General features: G+C 31.4%; 2 protein-coding genes across 2 annotated transcripts in view; both read right to left on the reverse strand.

Annotated features, from left to right (window-relative positions):
• The window catches only part of LOC133190372 (phosphoribosyl pyrophosphate synthase-associated protein 2-like), a 195,952-nt gene that overhangs the window by 110,292 nt on the left and 68,551 nt on the right, over positions 1-17,109 (reverse strand). The window lies entirely within an intron of this gene.
• Positions 8,398-15,390, reverse strand: LOC133190868 (monocarboxylate transporter 13-like). The gene is made up of 4 exons (XM_061326551.1): positions 15,213-15,390; positions 14,151-14,294; positions 13,108-14,016; positions 8,398-9,237 (listed from the first exon to the last, which is right to left on the reverse strand). The coding sequence occupies exons 1-4, from the start codon at positions 15,388-15,390 to the stop codon at positions 9,089-9,091; spliced, it is 1,380 nt and encodes a 459-aa protein (XP_061182535.1). The 3' UTR covers positions 8,398-9,088.

Genomic DNA, 17,109 nt, shown 5'->3' on the forward strand with positions numbered 1-17,109 from the left:
CAGAAGATATCCAGTGTATGTTAGATAAACTTCATCAGTGGTGCAGGAGATGGAGAGTATTGATCAACACTGATAAATTAAAGTGCATTCATTTCAGGAAAGTGAGATCGAAACAGACAACGTTTGAATTTGCCATTGGTAAAAACAGATTGGAGGTAGTAGACCAATACAAACACCCAGCTGTAACGTTCACTTACAGCGGAAACTTCACTGAAAATGCTGAAAATCTCTCAAAAGCTGGAGGAAGAACGCTCGAAAAGATAATTTCCAAAGTGACCAAAAAAAAGTTTGAAATTAAAGCTTATGAAAAGTTGTACTACTCCTGTGTAGTTCCCGTTCAAGATACTGGATCGGGAGTATGGGGATACAGAAAATACCAGGCCATGGAAATATCCAAAACCGTCCAATTCGATATTTCCTGGGAGTTTTGCTTCTAGTCTTGCTCTATTCGACGCTGGACGAATATCGTTCAGTACTGGAACAGAATTCTTATGATAGACAATGGCCGTATCACCAAATTAGCATTTGATATGGACTGCATAAAAATTGGTGTAGCGAATATAAGGATGTATTCCAACGACACCAATTTAAACATATCTTTGACTTACGGGAAGTTGTAGATCTGAAAATTGTTGTGCTTCTTACAGCTATATTCATCGTTATGGAAAGATGCCATTCAAAGTATCCCAAAACTACGGGCATGCGTAACTTTCAAATCTGACTTTGAACAGGAGAAATATGTGAAACTGAATCTAAGAAAATGAAACGTTTCCATCTTACTCATTAAGGTGTGGAATCTTACCCTTGCGAATAGAAACAGGACGCTACATTGGTGAGCGACCAGAAGAGAGGTTATTCGGTTCTGCGATGTCGGAGTAGCTGAAACGGAAACCCATTTTGTGTTAGACTGTCCATTTTACACAGACATTCAGTTAAGCTCCTTTGGCAATTTCATTGAATCAGATGAATTTCTATCAATGGACAGTAGTGAAAAAAATAAAAACTTTAGGATCTTATTACACAGAAAAGCTTGCAAAGTTTGTTGTAAAGGCGAAAACAAAAAAAAGAAATGATGTATATAAATGAATTACTTCTTAAAATAACTGTATTTACGATAGGCAAACATTTTACTATACCCAATTAAATTAGTCAAAGATTTACACAATGTACATACATACGTGAAGGAAAATGTGTGATTTAAATTCAGGTGACTTATACATGTAGGTCCAAAGGGCAGAGTGTAAAGTACTTGTCTTTTTATATCTAAGACGTTATCTTATAATTTATTACATAAGTCACTGTAATAAATAAATAATTATTATATTGTTATGTATACAATTTATGCATATCAATATGATGAAATCTATACTTAACTCATCAGTTTACTAAAGTTAAATATTTTGTTGAACTGGCAACCAAGATATACCAAATTAATTACAATTCTTCTTGTAATTTGTCTTTGTGTTTTGTTTTGTTTTTCTTTTTTTTTTTTTTTTTTTTGAATTTGAATTATAACATGTACAATATAATACATCTTTTAGGACGTAAAAATTGCAGCATGTCAAAATGTAGATGTACTAGCAATTTAAAAGAAGATTCTGTAGAGTGACAAGGTCAAATACATAAGACAATTTAATTGGTAGATAATGACCCAATAACTAACATTAGAATATTATGGAATGCATAAATGTATCTAAGATGTCTGAGCAATAAGCATGATACACGGTCCGAAAATGGAAAATGTTGCTGTTGCTTAGCAACCAAATAAAAGTCATTTAATTAAATTGTGTAAAAATGATCTCCGGATCATAGCATTTTCCCTACTCTTCTACATGGCTATCGCTTATTTTCATTTTCGTTGAAATCTCCTTAAAAACGTATTGACTGGACATCTTTATTTATATATACCGTCCATGTATATACAAGTCAGATTTTGTTTTGGTTGATGCATAGTAGTATTAGATAACGAAAAGCAATATATGATATGGTAGGCATATACTAAAGGGATCTTAAAAAAATTACCAGTTATAACTCCAAAGAACGCTATCAGGTATGGTATATTTGGAGTAAGTAATAAAACAGATTGACCAACACTGCTCATTATGGCAACCAGAAAACAAACCTTCCTGTATGACATCTTACGCATTAGAAAACTGGTAAACGGACCTTAAAAAGGTAATATTTATATGTATGAGTAGGTATATAAATATGTATAATATTCACAAGAGGCCTATGCGCCACATCGCTCACCTGAGCACACTGGTTAGGAAGAAGCAGAAAGCAGTTCAGCATTGAAAAGTTTAAGGGGGGGGGGCAAACTTAAATTTACACTACCTCAGGATGGTTCTATATCAATATTACTAATCATGGCTTTGCTGTTCTTTAACAGAAGAATTTTAAAGATTTTTTCCCTATGCATTCCTATGTAAACTTTGATTGCTCATTGTGGCCCCACCCTACCCACCGTATATTTGAACAAAATTGAATCTACACTACCTGAGGATGCTTCTATAATAATATTATTAATTATGGCTTTGCTGTTCTTGAGCAAAATATTTTTCCAAGATGATTCCTATATATTCTTATGCAAAACTTTGACCCTCTTTTGTGCCCCCAACCCCTGAGGGGTCATTATTTGAACAAACTTGAAGGTTGCTTCTGTATAAATATGACTAATAATGGCCTAGTTGTTCTTGAGAAGAAGATTTCAAAGATATTTCCTTTGTAATGGTATGAACATGTTTTACAAGGGATATATAAGTTTTTCCTTTTACTCTGTCAGAGTTAATGATTGGAATGATTATTAAGAGAGCTCTGCTTGAGGGTATATCACACAGTACTTAAAGGTTCACTTCTATATAAATAGGGATCTGACCTATAGGGCCGGGCTTGGTTTTTTTCTCTACAAAAAGCTTGTCGATTTCCCTTCCGATTAATGACATTAGGCTGAATACATGTAAAAATTTGTTTTTCATAAATCTTTATTTCAGTGAGTAGAGGTAGGAGGAACACTTTCATTGATAATCTGAGTTTGTTATCTCCAAATGTAATAATTGATATTTTTCTTTACTTCTCATTGTACATAATGGTAATGTCTACTGTCTCTGGAATTCTATTCTTTATGTCTAGGCTATTTATTATACAACACATTTCCGTTGGATATAATAAAAACATGCCATTAGTGTGTGCAAATTATATAGGCCTAAATGAAATCCAAGGGAGTACAGTTACTGATGTATGTAGCCCTAATGTTTCAGAACTTAAGGTCTTAGAACATTGACTAAAAACAAAAGTACATGTATGTTATTCTAAATATACATGTATTAAGCTCAAATAATTCAAGCAATATGTAACATACTACATGTAACCCAGACAAGCACTAGTAGCACAGATAGAATACAAGTAATGTGATTAATTTCTAAGGAATATATACAATTGAAATTCATCGCAGCTCAATGCTGCCGATAATACCTGTAGCGAGTAACACAGAGTGAGTTATTCTTGTCCTCGGAGAATCAAGTTTACTTATTTTTTGTAGGTTTTTTGTGAATTTCGACCCAAGGGCAGGGGTGCCCCTAAAAAAAAATCCTATCTTAAATTATTCCTTACATCCCAACCTATCAAAATATCACAATTTTATTTAGGGGCAGGCCTGCCCTGAAGGACTTCTAGGCCAAAATTCATGCAAAAATCAACGCTTTGGTGTTTAGGCCAACTTTGGAGGTTTATTTTAAAGTTGTAAATAATAAATTTTAGTTGTAAAATACAAATTTGAAAAATTTAGACATATATACGGTAGAAAACAACAAATAAAGACTGATTTTTAAATGTCACTTTTTCCGGGAAATTGTTCTCTCCTATAGGTCAATTCTTTTGTAATAGTGAATACATCCTTTTCTCTTATCTAGAGATGGGGACTGGGTAAGGTACTATTTGCACCGTGTTTCTCCCCTAGGTTCCCATTGATAGATAAGAACCAGTTTTCTCAATCTTCTTCAGATTTACTACACCCAGAGCTTAAGGACATTGGCAAGTCAGAGTTTTCCGGAGAAAAAAGGTTTAATACAATCATGGGTTTTTTCACTTATAAAATAGTGATTGAGAGTGATCTCTCGTGTAGAATTCTCTAAGCGGTGAAAACCAATAAAGCGTATGTTACAGAAGTAAGCAAAAGCACGTGTACTTCCCTCAACGGGTAGAATCATCTGTACAGCAAGAGAGAAAAGCAGTAATGGCTTTATTGTACATTGTATTCAGGGACAAAGAGCCAACAGTTCGTTATTTACTATAGTAATGCTCAGTTTGCTGGGAAGGACAAAGATGAAAGGTAGGTCGACCATGCCGACTGAGAACAGTTCTTAGGTCGTGTGAAGGAATCAGCATTTAGTAACTACGAATAAAAGTTAAAAATAAATCCATGCCAATATTTTTATGACAATGTGTTTCAATCAATTCAGTCAATTACATTATAAAAACAATCAACCAGTCTCGAGACCAAGTTTAGCTGTTAAGGGACGCAACTCAAAAATGATGATCGGTGCCGGTATATTCATGTCTTGTTTTTATATATACATTTTCAGCCAAAATATCTAGAAGTCATAGGAAATGAAGATACAATAATGTATATAATACAAAAACTGTATGAAATAAATGGGTTTTGAAGAAATATTATGGTAAAAAATTATGTAGGTTCCTTTTATCAACATTTTACATAGTAAATGCATTAAAATTTGTAAAAACACTAACTTGAGAAAATCTAAAAAAGAATGTTGGATTGGTAGGTAAAACGATCCTGAATATAGCCTGTTTAATACATTTAAACCTACTCAAAAGTTCTTGAAAAATTCTATCCAAAAACCAGGAACCTTGCCAATGTCCTTAACATCAATTCCCTAGGATACTTGCCACTGGTGTTTATAACTTTCATACTTTTATTTTGCTTTTACCCTTTAGGTTTTCCATCCTCTATCCTTAAATGTCCATAACATACATAATAATCTGATATTAACTGAAAGCATTTTACAATAGAAAAGGATTTACCAGAAGAAAGTTTCACAAATGTAATTAAAGAAGCAGTAAGTACTTAACAAAGATTGCATTGAAGTCTATGGAGCAATTTTTTAAAAATAAAAATTCAAATGATAAGAATAGCAATAAATACTGTAGTGGAAAAATGCACTAAAACACATTAAAAATAGAATGACAATTGAAAACATTTTTTACCAGATAAGTTTCTTAAGATTGATTTTTCTATTAATTAAAAACAGAGGGAGATAACTCCTACCAAAATTCAAGGTCATAAATTAGGACACATCCCACCCTTACATGTTAATAGTAATAAATGGGAATTGTGTCTAAATATACTAAGTATTCTACACCTTCCATCTGTTATATGTTCAATTTCATTGAATCTTTTGCTATTAGGATGGAATATCTTAACTTCTTTATTGCTGATTCATCATCCAACTTCTACAGCTACCTTCTGAATGCCTAACTTTCCAAAAGCTTTGCCTTATATACCCTTAGGCTAGTCCATTCCAAGGGTTGTCAGATCATTCAACTATTTGAAGTCTTCAATGCGTTTTACTCTAATGCCCCTTAACCATTACACCTATATATTTGCTCTACTCCTATATTGATTAATGGACTTTTGAGCTTGAATTCTGTTCGTTATCTCCATATATTTCATTCATATGTAAACCTTTGTGGCCCCGCCATACCCTCAGGGGTCATGATTTGAACAAACTTGAATCTGCACTACCTGAGGAACTTCTGTATTAATATGTCTAATAATGGCCTAGCTATTCTTGAGAAGAAGATTTTAAAAGATATTTCCTATATATTACTTTGGTAAACTTTAACCCCCCTGTTGTGGCCCTGCCCTATCCCCAGGGCTCATGATTGAAGCAAACTTGAATCTACACTACCTGAGGATACTTTTGTAGTAATATGACTAATTATGGCTTTGCTATTATCGAGAAGATTTTTAAAGACACTTCTTATATATTCCTATACAACTTTGACGCCTTCTTGTGGACCCGCCCTACCCCCGGGGGTTATGATAGGAACAAATTTGAATCTACAGTATGTAATGAAGCTTTCACATAAGTTTCATCTTTTCTTGCCCAGTGGTTCTTGAGAAGGATATATTTAAAAGATGCCACAAAATTTTCACAAATTCTTAATTATCTCCCCTTGAAAGAGTGCGCGGCACTTCCTGTGAACAAATTTGAATCCCCTTCACCCAAGGATGCTTTGTAGCAAGTTTGGTTGAAATTGGCCCAGTGGTTCTTGAGAAGACGTCGAAAATGTGAAAAGTTTACAGACGACAGACGGACGCCGGACACTCATTGATCAGAAAAGCTCACTTGAGCCTTCGGCTCAGGTGAGCTATTTAAAAAGTTTAGCGTAGGGATACAAGCTTTGTTTCAAAACAAAATGACGCAAAATGTAATAAACTGAGATGATTATATTTTGCGTCGAAATCAACGCAGAATATAATAACGCAGAATGTAATAACACACTCTTTTGGACTATTACATTTTGCGTTATAATATGTTGCGTCGAGGTTAACGCAAAACATGATAACACTCTATGGATTTAATGTTCAAAACTAGATTTCATTGAATACTATTTTAAACCACATTTCTAGAAGTTTCAAAAATCTGTCAACACTTAATGTAATGAAGAAATAAAAAATACATGTATATTCACATTTTGTGTTCCTAACACATTCTGTGTCAAAATTTGCACAAATTTTAATTACGCCAATTGAAAGAATTTCTTGTGTTACTAGAGATAAAAACTTATCCCTCCAAATTCAGGGAAGAACATCCCGAGGCGCAACAAGTTAAAGAATTTACAATAAAATATAACAGACACGTTTAAATATCGACGTTGTAGATATTAAATTAAATCCTATTTGATTTATATAATATATAATATTTTGAATACTCATTTTACAAGTTATAATGTCCGACCTCTAAGGCATTTTCGATTGTTATAAAAAAATCTATGTTTGTATAGATATATATAATAACTATAAATAGACTATAAAATGATACGTAATATGTTATTATATAAATAAAATGAATATAAAATATAGAATTTTACAGATTGCAAAAGATACAGACCTTAACTCAACTGAAATCCAATATGTATTGAACCGATAGAAGAAATTATTGATAACCCCGAATCAAACCCATTTTGTAATTCTATAACAAAGATACCAAAAGAAAGGTAAATTCCGAACGTAACGAATTGAATGAGAAACGCTGAAACCGCTATAACTATTCCCCTTGGATTCTCCATGTCTATAATTGTACCTAAAACTGAGAGAATAATGTGTTTATTAAATAAACAGTCTCAATCCCTATTAAAAACTTGAAGTGATTAAGCACATGATTTTAGTTAACCAAATGTGTCTTTGGTGTTCTAATTTACATAATCCCAATAAAAGTGATGAAATTTAAGTTTTCATTTAAAATTACATAATTATTGAACCCTTCTAGGGTCAACGTAGTAGAAAACGTCCTAGCTCAGAATGTAAATTTCAATTCATGTATATGATACTGCATATAAATACTTAAGAAATCGGGAAGTATGTGAAAGTATAACCTGTTTCTTTTGTAGTAACTTGCGTGACAATATCAAGGAGTTCTATCATTAATTAAATTGACCACCCCCACCCTTCCGGAAAAAAAAAAACAACTGGCACCAAACAAACAAACAATAAAAAAAAACCACAACCACACAAACAAAGAACAAGATAAATAATTAAAAATATATAATAAATAAATGAAAAATAACAACAAAAATTGTTAAAAAAAAAAAAAAGAAAAAAAAAAAAAGAAAAAAAAAAAAGAAAAAAAAAAAACAAAACAAAAACAAAAACAGCAACATCTAACAACATGCTAGCTCCGGAGAAGAAAAATACCACATCATACATTCAGATATGAGATGAATATAAAAAATTAAAAATCTTCAAAAGATTAAAATGCAAGTGTTCAATTTCAAATTACAGTATTTTTTAAAAATACTTTCTATTAACCATAAGGAATTATCTTAAAGAACAGCACTTTAAAGTGTAATTTCGTTTCATTAGAGAAAATAAATAATGTTTCTTTTTACAAATAAAATCATTTTTTATTTTACAAATTATTTTCTACAAAATCAAGGGACATAATAACTCATATCAATCCATTTCCAGTAAACAGTTTTCACCTGATCATAAAGTAATATCCTTATAAACTGTCCGGTATGTGTACAGTGCTGTATCTTTATTTAAGAAAATATATAAATATATTCTGTTTTTGAAGTAGAGATAACACAAAATTAATCTGACAAAATTATCGTTTACTATGCAATATACATGTATCTCAGCGGAATCCATGGAGACCATCTTTAAAATAGTTATGAAGAAAAGCAATAACCAATGTTAATTTGCCTGTAAAATATCTACTGTTAAGAATGATGATTTTTATGGTAATGTTATTTTAGATTATGATTATCTATTGTTTTATAGCCGCGTGTGCAGTATTTCAGCCATATCTTCTTATATAATTTATATTAGTTACTCTCTACAATATCTTATACTCTATAGTGAATGTAGAAAAAAAATGATTCTTGCATATATATTTTTAAAAAAAATTGTATTGAGCCTTCTTAAATATGTTGACAAGTATCATTTTGGGATTTGAGTGTGAAGGGTCTAAGGTGTTTTCTTTCTGGTGTTTCATAGAAGTGATTTGCATTTAAAACTCATACAAAACCCCCTGAATGATCCTCAGGATTTAAAAAAAATAAAAAAAACTTAATAAAATTATGCACATATATATTTAAAATACATTGATCCTAAAACTTTTTGTGTAGAGCAACAGATGAAGTGCAGCTTCCTAAATGAACGTTAAATCATGCATGGTCAGTGTTTCAGTCTCTTTCTCTCTCTACTTTTTTTTAATAACCGATTGATAAAGTCATTGCGTGGTTATGTTTCTTTGTTTTTTTTTTGTTGTTGTTGTTGGTGTTGTTTTTTTTTTTTTTTTTTTGGCAACATATAAAAATATTTACTTCTATTTCACACATTTCTTCAGGTAACAGATGATATGACGTATTTCTTGGACTTCTGAAAACAACCTCTGATTGGAATGATTAACAATATTACTCCGCTGAACAAGGTAGCAGTTCCACTGAGGTAAAAGGCGACATCATAGGATCCTGTCTTTTCTATCAGGTAACCTTATGAAATTAAACAAATGCATTTGAAATTATTATGAACAATTCATAGAAAGTAAAAAAACAAAACAAAAATAGTAACAAAAAGATCTGACAACATTATCACTTGAACTCCTTGGACTAAGTTACACAGACCATCTTTCATTACGAAAAGAAAAAATGTTGTTTGATATATTTATTTATAAGTCGATTATTTGTATGGTATTGGTTAATGAAAATGCGTCAAACTGCAAATCTTAAGTAAACAAAGTTTATTTATGCTTTATTTCATTAAATTTCAGTGCCAGTAAACCGCCAATGTACGGAAGCCCAATAGTGCAAACCAAAAAAATAAGAAACAAGAAAACGAAATTATTATATAAAGAAAACGAAATTATTAAATAAAAAACGAAATTATTAAATAAAAAACGGAATTATTAAATAAAAGAAAACGAAATTACTAAATAAAGAAACAAACGAAATTATTAAATAAAGAAAACGAAATTATTAAATAAAGAAAACGAAATTAATAAATAAAAGACAAACGAAATTATTAAATAAAGAAAACGAAATTATTAAATAAAGAAAACGAAATTATTAAATAAAAGACAAACGAAATTATTAAATAAAGAAAACGAAATTACTAAATAAAAAACTGAAACTGGAATACGGAATTTATAGATGTGCATGGTAAGGGCCTGAACCCATGAATCATTCCATAAAGCGCACGTGTTATAAAGCATCACTTAGTAATTCTATAGACCTGATTTTGTTTCGACATTGAAACAAGTGTGGGGGAAATGAAAAAAAAAAACTTAGATAAATGTCAAATTGACAAACGTAGAAAAACATTATGTGCTCACAGCCTATAATTCGCATTTGTAAAGTAAATGATTAATAACTGTTCAATTTTGTTAACGGGAATTTGATGCTGTGTGGCATCCCCACAACGTCAAAGTTTGAGCCTGGAAGCCTGGACGTAGCGAGGATGGCTGTTTCTGCTTACATAAACTTAATGACATTCCAAAAGAGCTCATGAATCGCTGAAAGGTCAAGGCCTTGCGTACCGTATCGCTGAATTCCCCCCGAACTAAACCTAGTGCCCTATCTGTGTACCCATAAATCTTAGGTTGTTGAAACAATAAAGAGAATGATTTGAATACTTGTTGGATTTGTTATGCAAGTATGTGCATTGTTTATTCACAACTATCACTGACTTATGAATACAGATTTAGAATTTGTCATTTAGAATATGTGAGAACAAATAGTTAGTGCATCACTTCTAATTATGCTTTGATAAATGACCAAGAAATCACAGGCGCTCCCCATGTAATTCTGTAAATGACTAATGATAATATATATATATATATATATATATATATATATATATATATATATATATATATATATATATATATATATATATATATATATATATATATATATATATAGGTCTACCCCTCAATACTATAAAATCAACCTTGTTGATTTTATAGTATTGAGGGGTAGACCTATATATATATATATATATATATATATACTTATCATTCGTCATTTACAGAATTACATGGGGAGCGCCTGTGCAAGAAATTAGAGGTGTTTTGCTTAATTTTTAATAAAGTAAGTAATCATTAAAATCTACTCATTGTAACAGCTTTGTCTTGTTTAATTTTTGCACTTGCTCTCTTTAAACAATAATTTATAATGGGTTCCGATCGGTAACGTATCATTTTACAGCATTTTTTGTACTGTGCTATAATTGAAAAAAAAGATGTATAACCATGGGAATTTCCTAAATGTTATAAGGCTCAGCAGTTGTAAACAACGGAATCTTAACAGACATGTATATCTTAAATATTTGTGCAATTTATTAGCATAATCTCTTTGATGTTTCATGTCCAGATTCATTGTTTGCTAATAATAAGACCTTCTGAGTTGAGGGTTTAAGAAAGCTAATACTAACGTAAACTTGTCATCACTGGCCAATTCATCAGACTGGTCAAATTAAGTTCACATTAATCATGTTAATGTAAGATAAAAACATAGATCTAAGCATATTGGATAACCAAAGGTAAAATTCTCCCCTATTCATCTATTATGATTGTCTACTCCAACTGGTTATGTTATCGATACGGGAATAGCTGAGTGTAAATGAAAATATCACACTTGTTTTAATGTCGAAACAAAATCAGGTCATAGAACACGTGCGCTTTATGGAATGATTCATGGGTTCAGGCCCTTACCATGCACATCTATAAATTCCGTATTTTAGTTTCAGTTTTTTATTTAATGATTTCGTTTCCTTTATTTAATAATTTCGTTTTCTTAATTGAATAATTTCGTTTTCTTTATTTCATAATTTCGTTTTTCTTTATTTAATGATTTCGTTTTCTTAATTTAATAATTTCGTTTTCTTTATTTCATAATTTCGTTTTTCTTTATTTAATAATTCGTTTTCTTTATTTAATAATTTCGTTTTTGTTTATTTATTTTTGGTTTGCACTATTGGGCTTCCGTACCAATGGGTCAAGACATCCACAGAGTCGATGTGTTTTGGATAAGATCTATAAAAGGCAGCCCAGTGTGATAGTCAAACCCCTAACTGAATTAATTAGCTAGTCAAAGTCTGCACATCCTGATCCTGTATACTAAGTAGATGGTTACGTTTCTGTATGGGTAAAACATTCTCCTTGGAATATAACTCCATATATACAATAAACACAAATCAATGTTTGAACATTTTGTTTTCTCCATTAAAATTAAAAAATACACATCCGAAAATTCTAAAAAGTATAGTGCTTCATATTCTGATGTTTGAAATCATATATAATCTCTAATTTTGCATATTTCTGACGATGTGATATAAGAAAGGAATATAATTAATTGACTGAATTTTTTTTTTTTTTATAAAATCATTGAACACTTGTCTTTTTCTCCTTTTACTTGTGAACGTTGACAGTTACTTAAATAACTAAGTTTTTCAACACGAGATAATTCAGGGAATTTGTGTCCCTCAATCTTAAGGGGAAAAAGGGTGGAATACCTTAAAGAAATGCAGATACAGAAAAAAAAGGTCCACTTGACCTCACAGCTTATTGGCTTAAAGTCAATAGGGGTCTTTTTAAAGTTAAATTCATGACCTTTAGTGTCATTGCTAAAGCTTATAAAGAACTAAAATTTCGTCTGAAAACTACTTATAAAATATATGAATTCCCTTTTGACCTCAAAGATCAATAGTACTGTAGTGAAAGTGGGGAAAAAAATGCAGCTAAAAATCAGTATCACTTCTTTGTATTTGGATTTATTACTTAATTGAGTATGAATGAATAATTATAAAAAAGCTCTAACCTCTAAATTTTTTACTTTGACCTTTTGACCTCAAAATCAATAGGAGTATTTACGGACTTTCAGAAAGTGGAGGACAAAAATGCAGCTATATGCTCTTCAAGTCCATTTTACATTTCATTTCACAGAATATATTATACTTATCAAATAGAAATCACAAGGTATCGCGTATTTCTTTCAGAATGCAACATATGAGTTCCCCTTAAAAACAATGGGTTTTTTTCTTTTGGTAAAAGTCACACTGAGGCAGAGGTATATAATTTCGTTGAAAAACATCCAACAGAACCAATGTTTTCACCAGGAAAGTTTTACATGACAGGTATAAATTTTTGACCTTGACCTTCTGACCTCAAAATCAATAGGAGTCTTTAACTGGCCAAAGGGAGTTGCGATATAAAATTTCATTGCAAATGCTCAAAGACTTTTTTTAAGTATCGTCCGAAATGCAGCTAAAAATCCCTATCAATTCTTTGTACTTTGATTTATTACTTAATACTTCATTGCTTAATAAATTAAGTATTGATGAATAATTATAACGAAAGCTCTAACCTCCTAATGGTGGCCCAATGAACATTCCTATTCCAGATGCTAACATCAGATATCCCATTCCGTCCCCAATCAGTTGACTTCCGACAAAATCCGATACAAGAATGACGAGCAATCCAAGACTTATCCCCGAACTCAATCCAAACAGAGAGTTGATTATAGCAAGACCCGCCATCGTTTGTAGAACTGGAAATGTGTAGGTAAGTATGCAGAAACCCGATAAAATGTTTGAGATTAAAAATAAACCGTTTCTGTTTAGGCTGCGGAAATTACCCAGAATTCCACCGATGACACAACCACCCACCATTGTACCTTGCTGAACGGATAAGAGCACAGCTGCTTGTCTTAAGGCAAAACCAATTTTAGTGTAGTAGTCTGGCCCAAGAAGCAATTGTACAGAGCAACCTAAATTCCACATAAGATTATTTATCATAAATAGAACAAATGGTAAGTTAGTAAGTAGTTTCATCATTCTTGATCTTTTTACTGTATGTTTAATTTGTTTGTCGATTCTAGTTTGGTCTGCAACAGTTTGTATTGGAACACAATTTTCAAATATTGTTCCATTGTTTATGAATTCATTTCCATCTTCATGGATTGTAAAGATTGTCTGTGTACTGTTGGTGAGATTATTGCTGACATACTTAGTTCTTGATTTTACCCATGCCTTTTGCATGGGTGATTCTCTCATTAGACAGGAGAAAACAACCGTTTGTAAATTCAGCGAGGCAAGAATAAAAAAGGAACCTCTCCATCCAAACCTCCCAATCAAAAATTCAATCAGATATGGAAACGCCACGCCACCAAGTGAGGATCCGGATGTGACGATACCTGTAACTAGACCTCGATTGTTTTCAAACCAGAGTCCAGAAAGAGTATGAGATGGAATGTAGAGAAAACAATAGCCAGTACCTAGACGTAAACACATAGAATTTATATATTAAAAAAATCCAGTAAAACAAGTATATTATAGACATATTCATTTTAATAAATATTTCAGTATCTTAAAAAATTGAAATACTTGATAAATTAAGACCTGTAATTACCCGTTAATACTCCGAAGAACACAATTAAAAAGGGAATATTTGGAGTAAATGGTAAAACAGATAGACCAACACTGCTCATTATGGCGCCCAGTAAACAAACCCTTCTGTAAGATATCTTCCGCATTAGAAAACTGGCAAATGGTCCTGGAATATAATCATGTAATGGAAAATAATGGTAGTTGGCAACCCAAGATTATCTATATGTAAAAATGACAATTTAATATACAGAATTTTTTATTTCATTGTGTTTTGAATTTCTTATACCAATATTTAAGACAGACCAAACCTCTGAAATGAATATACATCTTCTACAGGCTAAGAAATGACTTGGTTTTAAAAATAGTTAATTAAACACAGCAGAAGTTGATGTAAATATAGAATTTGGGGCAAACTTGCATTCAAAAGTCTCTAAAGAAAAAAATGACCACTAAATTTTTCTACTACTACTACTAATACTAATATATGAAGTAGACAACAACACAAAGAATAACAAAGAAGAATGATAAGAGATATTCGAAAAAGACATGTCATGTCAAAATTGCTAAAAGTGAATTAAGGTACTAGTATTGCTCAGATAATTAAGGGGTCAACAAAAAAGCATTTCAAAAAGCATAAATACATTCAATTTTTAAAAATCCTTTTTATCCTTTAAGTCTACCAAAACATGCTTTTTGCTGTAAACCACCTCATGAAATTGTTCTTTGTATTTATTGTTACATGCACATTCTGAAAGAATCATGCGATACCTAGTGAATTTTATTTCTACTGTGAAATGAAAAGCAAAATGGACTTCCGAAGAGTTAGGCAACTGGAGACTAACAAGAACTAATTTAAATTCGTGCCATTTTGATTTTTGGACAAATTCTCTGTATACCTAATACATGCATGTGCTTCAGTTCACAACTGCAAAAAGGACAATTTTTATGCATTTGTAAGAAAGATGAAACTGTATGAAGGATTAAATTTAGAGAGATTATAATATCAATATGGTCGTAGAGGTTTTGAAAACAAAATAACAGCGATATAAAACACACCTGTGCAATGTTACGATATAAAACATACCTGTACAAAATAGAAAGCCAAAGTGGATGGATCCAATAGATGAAATTATCGATAGTCCTGATTCAAACTCGTTTTGTAGTTCTATAACATAGATACCGAAGGAGAGGCAGATTCCAAATATTATAAACTGAATGAGAAACGCTGCAACAGCTACAACCATTCCCCATGTATTCTTCATTCCTTTTTATTGGTTCTATAACAGAAAAGAAATAAAAAGATTTTAAAACAATTTTAACTCAGAATTGAGGTAAACTCGGTTACTTACCAGAAGTCATATTCTTAGTTTTTGTATGATCCAAAAACACACGTGATAAATACAGGTTTGAATTTATAATTGCATAATTATCTAACATTCTTGAATTCTAGTCAGAAATTTTCATACTTTAGACTCCAAAGTCCTTAAATAATGAAATTCAACAGAGGCTGAGGAGGTCAACTCCGTGATAGTACATATCATTAATGATAAAAGTCGTTTTATTTCTCTAAACAATATTGTCAGTTATAAGTAGTGTATTTTCCTTGGTAATCGTTAGTTGCAAGTTACTTTCAATTATTCTGAGAGTATTGCACAAGCAACACTGAGTCCCCCATCGTCATATCTATTCTAGATTCCCTTAAAAACTAAATTAGAAAAAAAACCTTTTTTGACTTCTGGTTACCTTTCCTGATTTTTTTTTTACACTTCTAAGTTCAACGGGTGTAGATAAGCTATTTGACTTCAGAACATCAACTGTGTACACTTTCCTATAGCTAGCTCTTTGCCAAGATTTACAAATGCACATTTTTTACACCTAAATATAAAAAAAAACTACGTACGTTTAAAAAAAATCTTGCTTTTACAAACGATTTTTTTTTCAAAGTAATAATAATACATTTTACTCCTTTCAAAAGCTTAGAAAACATGCTTTTGAAATAAATCAAATTTCTGTATTTAATTAAATAGAAAGAAAATCTTCCATTCGTTGAAAAATCAACCTTGCTTTGGGGCAATTTTCAGAATGCTAAATATGTTTTTAAACGTTAAAATTTTTAATACCGACGTATAAAACATAAATTTTTTTACGGAGATTAAAACGAGAAAATTTCCTTAAAGATGATGTATAGTTTGATTTACTAAAAGATGATATATAATTTATATACCTTATTGTAAATATTAAGATACCATAAGATATAAGACTACAGATACTATAAGTATTGTTTTAATGCGCTTACGTTCGAGTTAGCCAGTATTAATGTTCAGATAAACATATTTTCTATCAGCTGTTTTTGTTTGTTTGTTGTTTAACGTCCCTCTCGAGAATTTTTCACTCACATTGAGACGCCACCACTTGACGGTGGAGACTGCAAATTTTGCCCTATGCTCGGCACTTAGGGCCATTGAGCAGTGAGGGATCTTTTTTGTGCCAGCACCCACTGCGACATGGGACCTTGGTTTATACGGTCTCATCCGATGGACCGGTCTCCACGTCCCACAGTTTGATTCAAACCCGCGACGTAAGGATCAACCCCTTACTCCGGGACTCTAGAGCAGACGCTCTACCACAGCGCCACTCGGGCTTATATCAACTGAAAGTTATCTCTATGATACAAAAGAAGGGAATGTTCATGTACTTGTATATTTGCATTTTATACAGATCAAAATGATGAAATCTTTTCTTAACTGTAACTCAGTTTACTGATTAAAATTAAATATTTTGTTGAACTTGCAACCAAGATATACAAAATTAATAATTATAACAATTTTTCATGTAATCTATTTGTGGGCTTTTTTTCATTTTTTAAAATTTGAATTATAACATGTATAATATGATATATCTTATTACCTTTTTAACTTACCTTTTAAAAGCGAGAGTGTTTTAATTAGTTAAACTCAAAATGAAACATTACTAAGAATACA

This window comes from Saccostrea echinata, unplaced genomic scaffold, assembly GCF_033153115.1.
Source record: "Saccostrea echinata isolate AGI-Se365-2 ecotype Australia unplaced genomic scaffold, CSIRO_AGI_Sech_v1 ptg000022l, whole genome shotgun sequence".
Taxonomy (NCBI): Eukaryota; Metazoa; Mollusca; class Bivalvia; order Ostreida; family Ostreidae; genus Saccostrea; species Saccostrea echinata.